The sequence below is a fragment of the Takifugu rubripes genome, chromosome 14 (assembly GCF_901000725.2).
Source record: "Takifugu rubripes chromosome 14, fTakRub1.2, whole genome shotgun sequence".
Taxonomy (NCBI): domain Eukaryota; kingdom Metazoa; phylum Chordata; class Actinopteri; order Tetraodontiformes; family Tetraodontidae; genus Takifugu; species Takifugu rubripes.
This window is the reverse complement of record NC_042298.1, coordinates 7,109,376-7,125,362: the sequence shown is the minus strand read 5'-3', so window position 1 is coordinate 7,125,362 and position 15,987 is coordinate 7,109,376. Positions and strand designations below refer to the sequence as shown.

The window sequence follows — 15,987 nt, the reverse complement described above, 5'->3', positions numbered from 1 at the left end:
CATCTTTATTAAGTGTCTGGCTTCTCTTGTCATGATGGATTTTGTAGTTAGTTTCTATAAGACGACTAATGTTCGTTTCCGGGCAGTGGTCCCTCAAGGACGCCGCTCCATTACAGGAGTCGGGAACGCGCCTCCGCTCCATCCTGTGCTCGGCCACGAGCTTGTAGACACCTGACCACTGCAGGGGGACACAACCCTCTTATTGCCCCGCGGAGACATCCAGGATCCCCCGGTTGGATACGAGGCTGCGGAGCGTGATGGCGGATGACGGCGCGGCTGCATTCGATGTTCAGGCTGTAGGTGGCGGTTTCCCGCGAGACTACCGGCGTCTGACGCAGCTGTACTGCATGAACGGCGGGCACCACCTCCAGATCCTGCCCGACGGGACGGTGCAGGGCCTGCGGGACGACGGGGACGCACACAGTAAGACCGCAGACACTCTGCGCATTTTTACATCCAGGGCAGGCCTGCGATGTGGTGCGTTCAAGTCCTGCCGGAACCTGCAGGTGTGTCGGATTGAAAAATCACGCGTTCACTTCCTGTCGGCCGCTGAAGGTGTGTCGGGTCCAAAGATGGGAGTGAAGGTGTCCGTCTAGAACAAATAGTGTACAGAAAGATTATAGCGGCCTGTGTGCAGAAAGAATGACACAGCGGCTGCTTTCTCCGAGCGTATGTGAAGTATCTAAATTACCGAAACAAAAATTAAAAATGCACTTTCATATTACTAGAATTAGGATTTGTTACTTTCTAAATAACATATTTAGGGTGTTTGTGTCTTCCCCCCAGCTGTTTTAAAGCTTAAAGCTGTTGACAGGGGTGTCGTGGTCATCAGAGGCACGGAGGCCGCTCGGTATTTGGCCATGAACGACCAAGGACGACTGTACGGCTCGGTGAGTAAACGCACACATCTGCAGACATCTGGGAGAGATGAATCACTTACTTCTACAGCAAAACTAACCATAAACTCTGGTCGCCCTCAGCCCACGGTGACAGACGAGTGTTACTTCTTGGAGAAGCTGGAGGAGAACCACTATAACACCTATATGTCCCGCCAATACCAGGACAGGAACTGGTACGTGGCCCTGAAAAAGAACGGTAAACCTAAGCTGGGGCCCAGGACTCATGTGGGACAGAAGGCCGTCTTCTTCCTGCCCCGACAGCTGCAGGACAGCAGCGAGTGAAGACGTGGTGTGTCACCTGCAGAAACCCTCAGATGTTCATGTAACGCCATTAAACAGAACAGCCTTGATGCCTTCACTGCCCCGCATATGAATACACACAGTAAGAAAATCAGGCATTTAAAATGACGTTTAATGGAACACTTAACATTACCTGTCCAGTTTATATCAGCCTAAACCCAAAGAGGCAGCTCTACATCACAGGAGTAAGCAGACTGGTTCTGTGCTAAAGCCATAACAGAGACGACACGAAATCACGGTGTGTGCGCGAAGCTGACATGCTCCAATAAAATCTGTATCCTGCAACGCAGCACGGCTCGTGCTTCACGGCGGCGACCTAAAACCGTGACTTCCTGTTTTTCAAAGTGCACATGCATCCAACATTCTTTGATCTCGTCTCCCCCGCGCCCAGGTGATGACGCCTACCGCCGTCTTGTGAAGTATGTGAGGGGTGGAAGAAAGCTTTTCCTGTGGCTTTTAAACTTAAGGCAATTAGAAAACTGATCGACTGCATTCAAAAAAGTGATCGTATCAACAAGTTAAATCAAGAGAGCCAAGCCCCAGTTCTGCAACGTTCCCACGAACTTTGAATCACTAAAAAGCTACGAGACTGCAACTTCGTTTTTTTTTCTTTTAAAAAGAAAGAGGACCATGAACCATGTAAAGTGCTCATGTGTCCTTAAAAGATTAACCTCCCTTCATTGTCAGCTGACCTGCTGTCATGGTTGTGAGTTTCTCGAACAACAAAACAAGCACCTGAGCCAAGGTGGAAGGTTATCAGTCTGGGTTACGTCACCGATGGAGGTTGTACTGGCCAACAGCGCCCCCTCCTGGTCAGAGCCGGCCAAATCAACAGTTCGGAGAAGCGTTTTGAACATGAGTCTATTCAGACAACTGGAATATAATAAAATCAGAGCAGTGACACTAGCGCCGTTTATAAAGTGTGTTTTCATGCTATGGAGCATCTACGCTGGGTTGTGTTGATTAATATGTGTATCTCCTTTGACTGAGACCAACACATGCTCGTATGCTTTAAACAAAGGACATAAGGCCTTACTTATACATTACAGACAGATGCAAATAGCACGTCACATTCTCCACTAATGAGTACAAGGGATGATCGATATGGACCATTCTGCATTAATAAACTTTGAACAAAACGGACAACCGATATGATTCCAGGTTATTAGACGGAGTCGTCTTCATCTTGAATCCCGAAGCTCTGAAGCTGAAGAGTTGGTGCTCGTGTTGGCCAGTTCCAGGTCTTCCACAACCAACGTCCAGGCCTGGAGTTGAGAGAAGATATATAATGTATATTAACAATAGGAGCAATACGTTTACTGCTTCTTTACGTCAATGCTAAGATGTGTTGCCAACACAGGTGATGAAGTCCTTCATGGAACATCACTATTGTGAGTGTAGTAAAGATCCAGCTGTGGAGAATTAACCACTCTTATCCTGGGTCCAAATATCAATAGCAAGCTAAAAGTGCTTTGGTCACAACTCAATCTGAAGAGATTTTTTTTTTAATTTGCAGTCGTCTCTGAAATAACTACAGGATCATTCCTGCTTACCTCTCTAATAGATGAAGAGAACCCTTGTTCGTGGAAGAGGGGCATAAGTGGGATCTGCCAGTTTTCGGACTCTGGAGTAGTTAATGAACCCTCTGACAAACAGCATGAAGCCTGGACAGCAAAGAAAACACTGACGGCAATCTGGAGACCAGAATGAGTTAAGCTAAAACTGCCCTCAACTTACCCAGTGCCAGAAACACCCACCACAACCAGTACTGCCCATCAAAGTAACCGGGGAAATAGGTGGAGAACTGGAGGAAAGAGATGGAATCTGTTAAAAGCCGAGTAGAAATGTGCAGTTACACTGAACAGCCATTAAGTTAAAAGGGCTGGGCTGGGGGGGCTGGGCTGGGCTGGGGGGGTTCCACTTAACGGCTCTTACCCTGACGATAAGAACCCATTTGATGAGGGACAGACCGAAGCCGGAGATGGCTCCATATCGACCGGCGGCTGATGATGTCAAACAGAATGACAAGAAGAAGCCGATCCAGTTGAAGAGAAACGCCACTGAAGGGAGGGGAAAAGGGTGTAAATGAAGACAGAATTACAGTTTACCTCCAAATCCTTTCAAACTAAAAGCACCAAGATGTAAACGAATGGCTATAAAATGAAAAAAAAAAAAAAAAAAAAAAAAAAAAGCTGTTGAAATAACTGATGAGATCTTACTGAAGAAAGTCAGCATGAAGATGCCATCGTTTCCTATTCTCAGCTGGTCAGCATCTTCAAAGTCATCCCTGGCCACAAAGTCGTCGTCCTGCACCAGCAGCAACACAATCGCACACACGCAGCATCAGTCATTTCTGTTTCCCTTCATAAATGCACGGGGGAAAACTGCTGTTAGCTCATAATGGATGAAGTTCAGCTCTACCATGACCCTTCCGGCCACCAGGGGAATGGCTGCCTCTTCTTTGCTTCTCTCGGCTTCATCATAGGTGGGCAAAGTGGTGGCGACGTTGTAGGAAGGGGGGTTAGGAAATCTCCCTCCATCTTCTTTATATTCAAAGAACGCTGAGAAAGATCAAGATAAAAACAAAATTCACTGGGCCTTCCAAGAGCAACGGTCAAAACTAACATCTCCCGCGGAGTTCTGAAAGATAAACACGCATAAGCCAAAGGACAGCGTCCATCTCTGGAGCGTGTGTGGCGACGCTGCAGGCCGCACCGACCTGCATTTGCAGCAGCGATGGTGCTGTAGGGCGGCGGTGGAGCGTCCAGGGCTTGACCTTCCTGGGACGGTTGCTCTGGCTCCTCTTCATTCACCAGCTGAGGGAAAGTCAACATGTCACACAGAAACAGGGAACACAACTAATCAGTCAAAAAGAAAGAATGTGCTGGTATCCAACCGTGCACAATAAGCCTAAATCATCATCACTGCAACAAGTGGGTGGCAGTGTGGCTTTTGTTTTAACCTTTAAGCTTTCCAATGCAGATTATCTCTGGAAACTGTTGCATAATGAGAACACCACCACAACTGCGAGGGTCAGTAAAGTTAAAACCCCAGACATCCGCGGTCACCATTACGTTCCTCTTCTATAGATGTAGGGCTGGTTATATGGCTTCAGACCTGTCAGTTCGTGCTGTGGTGTCTGTTCCAAGGCGTTGCAAAGGGCAAAACGCCTCTAATGGGGTTCAAGTGTCACTCTTCGGAGAGCTAACGAGTTCCAAGCTAACTGCTAAATGAATCGGGACACACGGGCTTCTATTTAATCAAATATCATAAACATACAATCTCAGGGTTAATATTCTCGCTTACAGCATCATCTTATCAGGCTGACCCGCCAGCAAATCCAGTTTTATTCCGTTTTTCTCTCCCCCAGATGCTAAAACTGACTAGCCTGCTCAGCAGCCACCAGCTAATGCTATCAGCCGCCTTTAAACAGCTTCCAGCACATACCTCCTGATATCTGACGCCGCCGTTTGGTTCTGCCATCGTGGAAGAGGAGCGAAATGTTTAAATGTCCTCTCGCCACTCCAAGCGTCGAAAACCCGTTAACTACACGAATCTGACTTAGCAAATCGCGACGCTTTAGTGGGCTGCCGCCTCCTTCCTTCGCTACCTCCGGACACCCTGGCATAAGTAGGCTCATGGTGCCTTCACGTGTCGTTGGATTTCTCAAACACCATCTGTGATACTTCCACGGACGCAAATCATACCATTATTGATTAGTGTTACTATAAGTGGGATTACCATTTCATTATTAGTGTCAAGGAAACGTGATGGGAGCTGGACGCGCTGGTCTGATGAACAGGATCCTGGCTGTGGGTTCAGAACGCTAATGTATACGAATCAACTAGGTTTAAGGTATGGCTGCTGTCTATTTAATGGACACCAGCAGTATATAAAATGAGGCAGTATAATGCGAGATAGTTTGCTTTATAATCAAAGCTGCTTGGCCTTGACCTGTTGGAAAATCCTTTGATCTTCATTTTGTTCCTCCACCTAAGTTTATGTGACTGCCGGCTTTTGTTTCTTAGTAAAATAATTCGAGATGTTATTGCTGGATTTTTAATGGCATTTTTTGGAAATGTTATTAATGAGCCAGGAACAGTTAACTAAGATAATAGGCCAAGGTGCTTTCTTTGATCATAAAGATGTCTGCTGTTGGAGCACTTTCCCCCCATAGTTTCAAATTGATCAATGATCATACTGTAAAGGGGAAAAAAATACACACAAAAGGACTATATGTAAAAATGGAATATTTATTGAAAGAGAACAAATCAAAGAAACTCCAGACCATCATCCTAATTGAAGATTATACCCGCAAAACGCAGTCAAGCAAATCACTGCTCTCATATTTTGATTTTATTAAGAAATGAAAAAAAAAGTTTAAAATGGAGTGTGGAATGATTACTGACGTTCAAAAAAAATTATCTCATTTCTTTTGGAGCTCTATGTGGGGTGTTTCCACCAGCTTGTTGTGCATCTGCATCAACCCTGTAAAAAAAAAGAGTTTTTAATCAATCTATAATCCAAAATAATTTACGTAACTGCCACATTACATCAGCGTCACCTTGAAAGTACTTGACCGTTTTGACTCGCAGTTCCAAGGTGGCATCCTCATCGCACACGAAAATGGACTGTGGGTGCTGCTGGAAGGCAGAGACCGTCCACATGTGATTCACGCCTTCCTCTATAGCTTTGGCCAGAGCCAGAGCCTTGTGTGCACCCGTGATGAGAATCATCACCTAAAAAGCAGTAAAATAAAAATCTGAATACGCACAAACATGTGAGACGGCTGTTGTCCAGCACAAACCTCTTTTGCATCCATGACAGTGCCCACTCCCACGGTCAGGGCACTGGTGGGCACCCTGGAGAGGTCTCCATCAAAGAATCGTGCATTAGCAATGATCGTCTCCTTGGCCAGGGTCTTCACCCGAGTCCTGGACACCAAACTTGAACCTGGCTCATTGAAGGCAATGTGGCCATCCGGGCCAATACCTGGGGAGCACAATGGGGAATTTTAGCTTTCTTTTTTTGCTATGAATCTAAATCTGGGTGGCTGTTTGATCACCTCCGACAAACAGCTGGATCCCACCAGCCGCCGTAATCTTTTCCTCGAAGGCTTCACACTCCGCATGCAGGTCAGCGGCGTTGCCGTCTAAAATATGAGTGTTTTCCGCCTTTATGTCGATGTGCTTGAAGAAGTTATTCCACATGAAAGAGTGGTAGCTCTCAGGGTGATCTCTGGGGAGACCTGGGCAGGGTTTTACGACACTCCATGATCAACTGATTGTGCAATTCCTGAAAGTGAAATGACTCCAGCTTACCAACATATTCATCCATGTTAAAGGTTTTGACATAGTGAAACGAGACTTCTCCATTCTTGTAAAATTCGATCAGTTTCTTGTAACAACCCAGGGGGGTGCTTCCTGAAGACAGACAATGCTGACAATGTGAAAATAAAGTCACAGGACTTGAAATAAAAAGTTCTACGCCTCTAACGAACTTCTGCAACCCTAAGTGGTATTTCTGCATTCATTATTGTGCTGCTTAGAAGTCGTCAGTAAACTTCTGCTTACCTGTGGGAAGACCCAGGGTGAAATATCGATCCGGGCCGGGATTGAACAGCAAAATCTTATTCCTGATATATTTTGCAGCCCACTCACTCGCCTCATTGTAATCGCTGAGGATGATCAACTTCATCGTCGTGGTGGAGCAACACGAGAACCCCGAATAGATTCCTTGACAAACGAGGACGCAACAAGCCTCACCGAGACTTTAAACTCGCCAAGCTATCGAGAATTCTATCAACAGATAATGCAGGAATTGCAAACGCTAGCAAAACAAACAAAAAAAAAACCGCAAACCTGACGCAACAAACGGAGCGTGCACGCAATTTCTACGAAATTTCTATATATGAAATTTTAAATGTCCTTAAAAAAATAAAATAACAGCGCATTCACAATACAAGCTTAATGAAAACAGCTTCAGAAGGCGTCAACGATGTCATGTGAGTGTTTTATACACCGTGATGTGACGTCACATCCGCCGCCGCTGTGCTAACGTTATCAGATTTTTAGCTTGTTTGCTACCAAAGAGGAACGCTCCTTATTCCGAAAGTTGGAGGAGGGGGGAAAAAGTCCCCGATGTTTTATAAATAAGCATTTATAAAGGTTGTTGATATATTTACGGAAATAGCGTCATGGATAGCAGGAAGGTTAGAGGTTTTAGGTTAAATAAGGGAACCTGAACATCTCAAATCCATTGTTAACTCACATCGCCAACTAAACAAAAAAATCCAGGGAAAAATAAGCTTTTGGCAGGTACTTTATTTTAAAATCATATTGTGACAGACCAGGACACATACAGACCACACAACAGAAATAAATACCATCATGTGTACAGCGCATACTTATAAAACAGGCTTATTGCGGCTGGCTTTTCATTAATATCCAGAACATGAAGAGGGCATGCTATGTCAGAGAGACCACCAGGAGCTGGATTCAGTGTGCTAATTGCCTGCTTTTAGACTGCTCAGTGCAAACACTTGACCAAACTCAGATTACCACCAGGGCTGCATCTCAATCTGAAACATCCAGCTCCCTGTTCAGCTTCAGGCGGGCGTTACTGCTTTAATCAAGGTCCATCTCGGGCTTGTTTTCTGTTGTTTCTGCCGCGCTGCCCCCCGTGCTCTCAGTCGTTCCCTTGTCGACACCCTTTTCCTGAGATTCCGCCTCTCCATTGATGGGCCCGTTCTGCTCTGCGGGCGCCTCCTCTTTAGGAAGCTCAACTTTGGGTTTGGGCTTGGTCACAATGGGGTTACAGGCGGAGAAGAGCTCCTGAAAACAAAGGATTGGCAATCATTTCGCCACGGCTGTGATTCTCAAGAGTCAAGTTTCCTCAGCTCTAGTTAAATGTGCGTTTGTCCCTACTGACCCTTATTTTTGCCTGGATGTCTTTGACTTTGACAGAGGGATCCACCGACAAGCTCATTTTGCTCTGCTGTCCCATGGCACTGTTCATCCATATCATGGCATCACAGGTCAGCTTGTCCACTTTGGTCACATCTGCTTCATCTAAATGGTCATACTGTTCATCCTGGAGATTAAAGAGCCACATTAGCATTGACTTCATGCACGCTTGATTTTGCGTCACCTAAAGCTGAACGGATATTCTCCGCTCATGGGTTTACCTTCATTTTGTAAGCTTCCACAAATTTCATGTATTGCTGGATTTGTCTTCCCATCTCTTCAAAAGCTTTAGGCCTCTCTTCAGCCTCTGTGTATCTCTCCATGATGGGCTGTCCCAGTTTCTGTAGGCAGTGACAGTTACACGTCAGTAAAGACAGAAACCGGAACAAATCCACGCGGATAAACAGTCATGTGACCTTTAACTCGGCCAGTTTGTCGATGTACATCTGTTTGGGTTGGTCCTCGCCATCTTCGTACAGCCAATTTTCAGTATCCTCTAGTTTTATTGACAAAGCATCTCGGTCCTGCGCAGCACATAGACAGCTCCAATCAACTCAAAATAAATAAATAAATATGTTGTCAGCTCAATTATGGCATATCTTAATAAAGAAAAAAAAGCATGAGGGTTTGCTTACAGATTCACTGACAAACTTCTCCAGCATCCCGTGAAGCTTGTCCCTCATGTCGTACACATACTCTTCAACATTATTCTTGGCGTCATTCCGCTCCTTCTCCAGCCTGTCCTGCATGATCATCTTACCCTGAGGAGAGTCCAGACAGGAAATGATCAGCACCTCAGCACGAATCAAACTGGGAAAATGACAATTCAGTGGGTGGATTCAATCAAGGAGTTACCTCATTCTCCACAAATAGATTGAGCATGTCGACGGCCAGCTGCCACTGCGGACTGTTTTCAATGGGTAGCTCCAGCATTTTTGTTTTAACTTTAGGCTTTTTGGCTTGAGGCGGCTGGTCAGATTTTTTCTCGCCTTTAGCCTCCTCTGTGGTGGTCTAAAAAAGATTCAAGACTCAATATAGAAATCACACAGCACGCAAAGTACTGACACCACCCTGCTCAAGAAGATATGGTGGTTTGTTCAATATCAGATTCATGGTGATGGATTCGTCTTGATTGACTCTGGTAGTCTGCAGCGCACCTCATTATAATCTGTTAACAGGTCACACGTGGCTTTGTCTCCATTTGTGATCCTAAAAATACAACAAAAACTCCTTACCTCCATTTCTTCATTCTCAGGTGTCTTTTCTTCAGGTTCTTTTGGGCTGTCTCCCTGATTCTGCTGCTCATCCTGATCAGTCTGCATCTTGTTCTGATGAGCAAATACGTCCGACCATAAACACAGTAGTAGCGCAGGTGTTACTGCGATATAACATGACGAGTCCTGTTTCCCACAGTGGAAAACAAGATTTGTGGGGCCAAACCTGCTCGTCTTTGTCGTTGGCCTGCTCCGTCTCCATAGGCTCCTCCGTCTCATCAGTTTTATGAACTTCAACCAAGGAGGCGCTGGACACACTGAAAATGCCGTGGATGTTGACCCGCACTTTGACCTTCACCTTAGAGCTCTCACCAGATGCCTGCGGGACGACTTTCTGGATAAAGAACTGGCCTGTGGGGGGAGGGGAAAAATGTGATTACATGTCATCTGCATATCAGAACTGGGCTTAAGCATTTTAAATAAATCAACCAATGTCACAGAAGAGGCATCCCGTCCAATCCAGCTACCCTGACAATTATTACTAATAGAAGCTGACGTGTCTCACCAATAGTGGGATCAGGGTATGGCAACTCATTAGGACAGTTGTAGTAGGCCTCCAAAGAGAAAGGCTCTTTCCGGTAGAAGGTCAGCACTTTGGAAAAAGGAGCAGCGTGGTTCCTGGGAAATACCTCACAATCACTGCAACAAGAGGAAACGTATTCTTATTGAGAAGCAAAGTAAGGTGGGCTCATGAGCCCGAAGCAGCCAAGCGAATAAAGGAGAAGGGCGTTTACCTGAGGCCTTCCTCTGCAGCAGACTGCCATTTCAGGGAGATGGGATAAGGAACAACATCTGTGGTGGAGAATTCTCGCACTTTGAAGGCAGGTGACAGAATCGCACACTGAAGGCCAACAAGCAATGTTCCGTTAAGAGCTGAACATATCAAAACAACAACAAACAACTTAGGAACCTGTGACACACCTGCAGAGCGCATCCTCGGGCTACAGCTTCATCAGCATTCAGTGTGGTGCTCAGCTCCTTCCCAAAGAATTTGCTGATTCTCTCTTTGACAGCTGGGATCCTGGAAGCACCACCCACTATCTCCACTGCATATATGTCTTCCTTTTTCAGTTCTAATGGGACATAAAAACAGTTTGGAACCCATCTTACAGGCAAGACAGAAAAATGGACAATCCTGAATGTCACTTACTTGTGTTTTCCAGGAGACTCTGCAGGGGGGCCTCAACACGAGCCAAAAGATCAGCACACATGTCCTCAAACTGACCCCTTATACCAGGAAATTTAGAACAAAAGAAGACTGTTTTCATGGCTGAATGTGGTGGCCACGGTACAACTGAGACAAGGACGTGTTGTTTTACCTGTTCATTTTTCCAGAGACATCAATGTCGTTCATGAAGCACTCGATATTGAGTGGCAGGTCTGATGAGTTGGCACTCATTAGCTTTTTCAGCTTTTCACACTCCTGGTAGAGCCGAACCAAGGCCCTTGGCTTTGACTTGACGTCAAGCTTGTACTTGTTGCCAAACTCCTCACAGAAATGCTTCACCAGAGCCTCATCAAAGTCTTTTCCTCCAAGTTCTGGGTCAGAAGCAGTGGACAGTATCTGGTAGATGTGAAGACAGAGCCAAGAGAGTCAAACAACGGATGGGTCTATTACTTGTGTTAGACATGTTAACTGCTGTCTCTTCACACCTTGAGTTTGCCTTTATTAAAGGCACACACTGATGTTTGGTATCCAGAATGGCCCACGTCCACAAAGACAACATTCCTCGCTTTCTCCTCAGGAGCAGGGAGATCCTGTTTATAGATCCCATATGCCAATGCAACTGCAGGGGAAAGTGTGCAAAATTATTATTATTGTTAATACGACACCTGCTTCCAAAAGCAACATTTAGAAACCTGCGGCAACCTGCCAAAGCCTGTGCCCAGACTCCTCCAACCATACCAACCTGCAGTTGTCTCATTCATGAGCCTGAGGCAGTTGAGACCTGCGATCTGAGCAGCATCCAACACTGATCTCCTCTCAGCATCAGAGTAGTAGGAGGGAACCTGTCCACAAATATGACATTTCTATAGTTATCGCTATACCATTACCTTGAAAGCGCTTGCTTGAGCTAAACCTTCAAAAACACATGCACTGCAATATCTGCCTGCCGCTTTCATAAAATTCTGGCATCCAATTAGAACATGATGTCACCTCAATTTTTCTTTTAACCAGTTTCAACAGGCAAGAACTGAACACATCTGTGTGAGAAGTCTCTCTCTCTCTTGCAGAGATCACACCTTTCTCAACACAACCATACTCACAGACACAACGCAGTCAGCAACAGGCTTCTTAAGCGCGCTCTCCGCTGTCTCCTTCAGCTTAGTCAACAGCATAGCGGTGACTTGTTCAATGCTGAACACCTTTTCTTCCTCCAAGTACATCACCTTTAAAGAACAGTCAAGACAGAGTTACAAATGTACACAATCTCTAAATACATACAAACTGACAAATGGCATAAACAGGTGACTTCAGAGATTAGAATTGACCCTTGCGTGGTGAAAATCAAATCAAAAATCTCAATCCGGCAGCTTTGTGACATATAAATAATATAACAGTCTTTAGGACAGCAAAATCAAGTGATTCCCAAACACAGAACAAGCAGTCGGACGATATGGACAGTTCATCCTATAGATCCTTAAACCTCCATGCTCTTTAGAAACATTATCTCAGTTCAGACATTGCTGAAAGAGCCATTTCACAACTGCAACCAACAGTTGCCCAACACCACTCGTATAATAAAATGCTCCTTATGGTCAGTTGTCAGGGATAATCATTTCATTCAGTTTCATTATGTGTCCTGTTTGAGCCACCTGATTTGATAAAGACGTTTTTAAAGATTATGTAGGATTGTCCTAGAGAAATGGTCATCTTAAATAAGCCATGACACGTGTTTGGATGCCGATCTCTTGTTCAGCTGTGTATGATAAGATCCAGGGTGGCAACAGGAACAGTGAGTGGAGTGAATCTGAAAGTGACCTAGAATGTTTGTATTGTATTGGACAGGTGGGCTCTTTTGCATAGTAGTGCATCTATTACATATATCCTAAAACCATCTGCACACAGATGCTTATTGAGTAAAAGACAATATAGGATGCTTCAAAATGATGCAAACAACTTGAAGCCTGATATCACCAAAATGGTGCACATACAGCACAGCTAGCATCACTAAATAAATAAAACACGTGATGACAGCTTCACTTATGATTAAAACAGATTTATTTAGCCATTAGATCCTCTCTCACACTGATTCAATGGAGCAATTTTCAGGTTAATCTAGTCTTTACTTGTAATTGTTGTCTTACCTTGATACCAGTAGTTCCACTAGGCATTTGTGCAATGTCATAGACCAGACTGTTTTTCAGGCGCTGCACAAAAGGGTCTGAAAAGGCCCTTCCATGGAACCTCTTGAAACCTTGGACAGTGTTTTTGCAGTTCGTGACAACCTGTTGAATTAAAATGCTTATTAAGCTGCATGCAACGTTGATCTACATTCCTCTATTCGGGCATTATTGCCGTACCTTTCATCAAATGAATAATCTGGGCTCTGGGAAGACATACCTGGCTTTTAGCTGCTGCACCGATGGATCGGTTTCGGGCTCCAAAAGACACACATGCTCTAAAACCAGAGAATAAGTTTGTCAACTCTTTAATTCTTAACAATGAGGCTCTTTAATTCTGATCTAATAACGTGCGGTTATCAACTACTGGGATACTTTTGTGTGATCTCCTATATTTATTACTCTCCCCAGATTTTTTAGGGAGTTGTGGTTCTAAATGTTCAGTACAAAGGATTGGAGCGTTTTGACAGCCGAGATTTGGCCTCCTCCAGGCAAGCGCTCATTCACACCTGCTGCAAAATGATGTCCGATTCTTAACCTTTACAATACCGCCATTTTTCTACAGGTGCGACGAGAAACGTTTCATCGTGCTCAGGCGATTTCAAACGTCCGCATAGAATTCCCTTTCGCAATGGTTTTAGCCATCACATGCCGTTTTTATTATAGTTAGCATGCTAACTAGCAAACTAGCGCATGGATGTTAGCTTCTACAATTAACCTCCCACGGTTAATCAACACTTTGTGTGTTCCACCTGAAACTGCGACACAAATACCATTTTATAAAGTAAGGCCCGTAATTGTACTCACGGTGTAGAACGATCACTGTATTCATTGGCAACTGTTTCAATGCCTCCGGCTCGGGCTACCGCTACATAGCAATTCATGAACCCGACGTCAAATCCGACAACCGACATTTTCGCTGTGTAGATCTAAAGCGCACAGGTCAGGAAAAAAAACCCAAGAAGAACAAAATAACGGTTTAACGGTGAAGGTGACGGCTACAATGGATGTCGCTCAGATACACCCTTCTTCTTGTTCCATGAAGCTGTGTAACAGCATGCGGTTCGCCGGGTGATGCGTGACAACGTTCCGGAATTTTCTCTGTCCCCGACCAATAGCATCACGCGACTCAAAGCCCCGGTGGCGCGACACCTACCGGCCACGGGGAGAACTACACCGAGCTCGACCCGGCAACACGCAACCTGTCTAAACTGTCTTTGATTTGATCATAAAAAGCACACTAAAAGGAATGCCAGCTTCCTTGATTGTATCTGAAGATTGTCCACGTTTGGTGGTGCAACTCTGTAATTACCGCTGCAAATTAACAGATTAAATGCGTGGCTTTTGTGTTTTAATCGTTCATGTCCGGGGTAACTGGTGCTTATTGGCGCCTTTAAAACCAACACCTAAAGCAATATTTTTCAGTTAAAAATGACGGACATGAACGCGCTTTTGAACATGAGCACATAGGATGGCTTGCACAGCCATTAGGAAAGACTTACCCTATGCCAATACCAAAAACTGCAGCCCATTAATAGCTTAATCAATAATGTACACTCTTTATATACGGCCAGTGTGTACAATAAATCCTTTAGTATTTTTTGAAAAAGTAGCATTGAATGAATTCATATTATACTAGCCACAAATATAAACAAAACAACACATTCATATAAATAAATTTCTCTTTATTGATAGACACAGGGATTTGGAATTACGTAACACCAGGCAGTTTTCAGAGGGTTGGCAGAGGTTTATTCATCATTTTCATAGTCAGCAGCATTCTTCCTCATGCCCTGCTTATGGACAGCGTTGCCCCATGTGTAGGTCATGTACATGAGGATCATTGCTAAAACAAAAAGATTGTAGAACAAGTTAACAGCGAAAACAATGCACAGTCTCACTGTACAATAAAATGAATAAAATGTGGAGTATTTATTCGTATCCTAATTTTTTTTCCACAAATATAATTGCTAGAGCATTGTCTTGTGTCAAATCTGGCTTTGATTTCTTTTTACTGAGTACACATTTGGAGTGTATGAGAAAACTGTATTATTACCAAATCACTTGAAATCAAATTACTTTCATTTCAACAAAATACTTAACTTCCAACCTGTGTTCGTCATATATACAACATGAATTGCATGGGGAAAAAAACACTCACGGGGGGCAACTTTAAAGAAAGAAGATGAGAACCGTCTCCAAACATTTGGGATTCCCTTAGATAAGTAATTGGCAAAAGCCTTCTGCTCAAAGGGGGACAGGCTGTAGATAATCATGTGCCTGACCCTGGCCAGGTTTCCAAAGTGATGCCCCATGTTGAGAGTTGATCTGTAAAAACAGAATGCAAAATCTCAAAATTAATCATATAAGAAAAATTAATAAGCATTAAAAGGTCTAAGGAAAATATGATGATGGATGCATGACTACATATTGAACTTGTTATATTGGTCAACCATTGAAATTAGATAGATAGATAGATAGATAGATAGATAGATAGATAGATAGATAGATAGATAGATAGATAGATAGATAGATAGATAGATAGATAGATAGATAGATAGATAGATAGATAGATAGATACGTTTATGACAGCTAGTCGGCGTAACGATATGGTCGATGCTAAGCTAAGGTACAGACAGTCCTTGAACCTTGTCCGTAAATTTACGAGGCCATTAACCGAAAATGTCTAACGTTAACAATCAGGGGGAAAAAACAAGCCTTTTTAGATTGTAACTTGAGCGCTACGAAGCTAAGGTAAACACACTGATTCGGGAAAAAAACAGCATTTAAAACGCGACATTGGGACCCACCGTGTTAGCGCTCACTCGGATTTAGGAAGTTCCGGCCTTCTCCGTTGTTTTTAGAGGTTACTTCCGCTTTACTCCGGACAACAGTGCCACCTAGCGGCCAGGGGTTTGGTCACAGCACCTTGCAGCGTGAGAGAAACTGTCGCTACGTTGAACTCTAGTTAGGAATTAAATCAGTTCATATTCATATTCAAGAGAATTCACTTTGAGCCTTGTGTGATGAAAAGATACACAAAGTATTGTTGTATGTGAATGGGTGCGGCCACTGTGTTGGATATTTGTGGTTAGCTGTAAATGGTCCATTCAAAGACCCATCCCCATAGAGCTTTTTTCAAAGTACAAAGATTCAAATTTGTATGTTTATAGAACCTGTCCAGATGCATAAACACGGGAAGTC

The 15,987-nt window shown here is 44.1% G+C and overlaps 5 protein-coding genes across 6 annotated transcripts; 1 reads left to right on the top strand and 4 right to left on the bottom strand.

Moving 5' to 3' along the window:
- The first annotated feature begins 143 nt into the window (after nucleotides 1-143).
- Nucleotides 144-1,515, top strand: fgf1a (fibroblast growth factor 1a). Its single transcript, XM_003970438.3, has 3 exons — nucleotides 144-423; nucleotides 787-890; nucleotides 981-1,515. Exons 1-3 carry the CDS (start codon nucleotides 258-260, stop codon nucleotides 1,179-1,181), a joined length of 471 nt encoding a protein of 156 aa, XP_003970487.1. The 5' UTR covers nucleotides 144-257; the 3' UTR covers nucleotides 1,182-1,515.
- Nucleotides 1,294-5,074, bottom strand: LOC101062483 (NEDD4 family-interacting protein 1-like). Of its 2 annotated transcripts, none has more exons than XM_029847374.1 (8): nucleotides 4,941-5,074; nucleotides 3,919-4,015; nucleotides 3,621-3,760; nucleotides 3,419-3,506; nucleotides 3,135-3,259; nucleotides 2,937-3,003; nucleotides 2,753-2,863; nucleotides 1,294-2,464 (listed from the first exon to the last, which is right to left on the bottom strand). In XM_029847374.1, exons 1-7 carry the CDS (start codon nucleotides 4,941-4,943, stop codon nucleotides 2,757-2,759), a joined length of 627 nt encoding a protein of 208 aa, XP_029703234.1. In that variant the 5' UTR covers nucleotides 4,944-5,074; the 3' UTR covers nucleotides 1,294-2,464; nucleotides 2,753-2,756. The 2 variants fall into 2 exon arrangements, with proteins under 2 accessions (XP_029703234.1, XP_003970454.1); XM_003970405.3 differs by lacking the exon at nucleotides 4,941-5,074 and adding an exon at nucleotides 4,647-4,840.
- Nucleotides 5,075-5,432: 358 nt separating this feature from the next.
- On the bottom strand, nucleotides 5,433-7,220 carry gnpda1 (glucosamine-6-phosphate deaminase 1). The gene is made up of 6 exons (XM_011610726.2): nucleotides 6,773-7,220; nucleotides 6,521-6,622; nucleotides 6,265-6,447; nucleotides 6,007-6,191; nucleotides 5,764-5,938; nucleotides 5,433-5,687 (listed from the first exon to the last, which is right to left on the bottom strand). Exons 1-6 carry the CDS (start codon nucleotides 6,894-6,896, stop codon nucleotides 5,626-5,628), a joined length of 831 nt encoding a protein of 276 aa, XP_011609028.1. The 5' UTR covers nucleotides 6,897-7,220; the 3' UTR covers nucleotides 5,433-5,625.
- Nucleotides 7,221-7,502: 282 nt separating this feature from the next.
- Nucleotides 7,503-13,883, bottom strand: hspa4b (heat shock protein 4b). Its single transcript, XM_011610725.2, has 19 exons — nucleotides 13,591-13,883; nucleotides 13,004-13,061; nucleotides 12,748-12,888; nucleotides 11,707-11,829; nucleotides 11,349-11,448; nucleotides 11,092-11,225; nucleotides 10,758-11,002; nucleotides 10,589-10,665; nucleotides 10,360-10,511; nucleotides 10,173-10,279; nucleotides 9,944-10,077; nucleotides 9,605-9,789; nucleotides 9,400-9,492; nucleotides 9,020-9,175; nucleotides 8,800-8,925; nucleotides 8,581-8,688; nucleotides 8,386-8,505; nucleotides 8,130-8,291; nucleotides 7,503-8,032 (listed from the first exon to the last, which is right to left on the bottom strand). Exons 1-19 carry the CDS (start codon nucleotides 13,695-13,697, stop codon nucleotides 7,826-7,828), a joined length of 2,535 nt encoding a protein of 844 aa, XP_011609027.2. The 5' UTR covers nucleotides 13,698-13,883; the 3' UTR covers nucleotides 7,503-7,825.
- Nucleotides 13,884-14,450: 567 nt separating this feature from the next.
- uqcrq (ubiquinol-cytochrome c reductase, complex III subunit VII) lies at nucleotides 14,451-15,728 on the bottom strand. The gene is made up of 3 exons (XM_003970403.3): nucleotides 15,594-15,728; nucleotides 14,945-15,111; nucleotides 14,451-14,629 (listed from the first exon to the last, which is right to left on the bottom strand). Exons 2-3 carry the CDS (start codon nucleotides 15,096-15,098, stop codon nucleotides 14,535-14,537), a joined length of 249 nt encoding a protein of 82 aa, XP_003970452.1. The 5' UTR covers nucleotides 15,099-15,111; nucleotides 15,594-15,728; the 3' UTR covers nucleotides 14,451-14,534.
- Between the last annotated feature and the right edge of the window lie 259 nt (nucleotides 15,729-15,987).

What these genes read in the sequence shown, in the direction of transcription:
- LOC101062483 (XM_003970405.3), bottom strand. Translation starts at nt 4,682, where the DNA reads ATGGCAGAACCAAACGGCGGCGTCAGATATCAGGAG. An exon ending in GCGGCGTCAGATATCAGGAG is followed by an intron (nt 4,016 to 4,646) that starts GTATGTGCTGGA and finishes ACTTTCCCTCAG; the next exon opens with CTGGTGAATGAAGAGGAGCC. An exon ending in TGGTGGCCGGAAGGGTCATG is followed by an intron (nt 3,507 to 3,620) that starts GTAGAGCTGAAC and finishes CTGCTGGTGCAG; the next exon opens with GACGACGACTTTGTGGCCAG.
- uqcrq (XM_003970403.3), bottom strand. Translation starts at nt 15,098, where the DNA reads ATGGGGCATCACTTTGGAAACCTGGCCAGGGTCAGGCACATGATTATC. An exon ending in TTTCTTTAAAGTTGCCCCCC is followed by an intron (nt 14,630 to 14,944) that starts GTGAGTGTTTTT and finishes TTTTTGTTTTAG; the next exon opens with CAATGATCCTCATGTACATG.
- hspa4b (XM_011610725.2), bottom strand. Translation starts at nt 13,697, where the DNA reads ATGTCGGTTGTCGGATTTGACGTCGGGTTCATGAATTGCTATGTAGCG. An exon ending in AGAAGTTTGTCAGTGAATCT is followed by an intron (nt 8,689 to 8,799) that starts GTAAGCAAACCC and finishes TGTGCTGCGCAG; the next exon opens with GACCGAGATGCTTTGTCAAT. An exon ending in ACATCCAGGCAAAAATAAGG is followed by an intron (nt 8,033 to 8,129) that starts GTCAGTAGGGAC and finishes CTTTGTTTTCAG; the next exon opens with GAGCTCTTCTCCGCCTGTAA.
- gnpda1 (XM_011610726.2), bottom strand. Translation starts at nt 6,896, where the DNA reads ATGAAGTTGATCATCCTCAGCGATTACAATGAGGCGAGTGAGTGGGCT. An exon ending in CACCCTGGGTCTTCCCACAG is followed by an intron (nt 6,623 to 6,772) that starts GTAAGCAGAAGT and finishes GTCTGTCTTCAG; the next exon opens with GAAGCACCCCCCTGGGTTGT. An exon ending in CTGTCATGGATGCAAAAGAG is followed by an intron (nt 5,939 to 6,006) that starts GTTTGTGCTGGA and finishes ACTGCTTTTTAG; the next exon opens with GTGATGATTCTCATCACGGG.
- fgf1a (XM_003970438.3), top strand. Translation starts at nt 258, where the DNA reads ATGGCGGATGACGGCGCGGCTGCATTCGATGTTCAGGCTGTAGGTGGC. An exon ending in GGACGACGGGGACGCACACA is followed by an intron (nt 424 to 786) that starts GTAAGACCGCAG and finishes TCTTCCCCCCAG; the next exon opens with CTGTTTTAAAGCTTAAAGCT. An exon ending in AAGGACGACTGTACGGCTCG is followed by an intron (nt 891 to 980) that starts GTGAGTAAACGC and finishes GGTCGCCCTCAG; the next exon opens with CCCACGGTGACAGACGAGTG.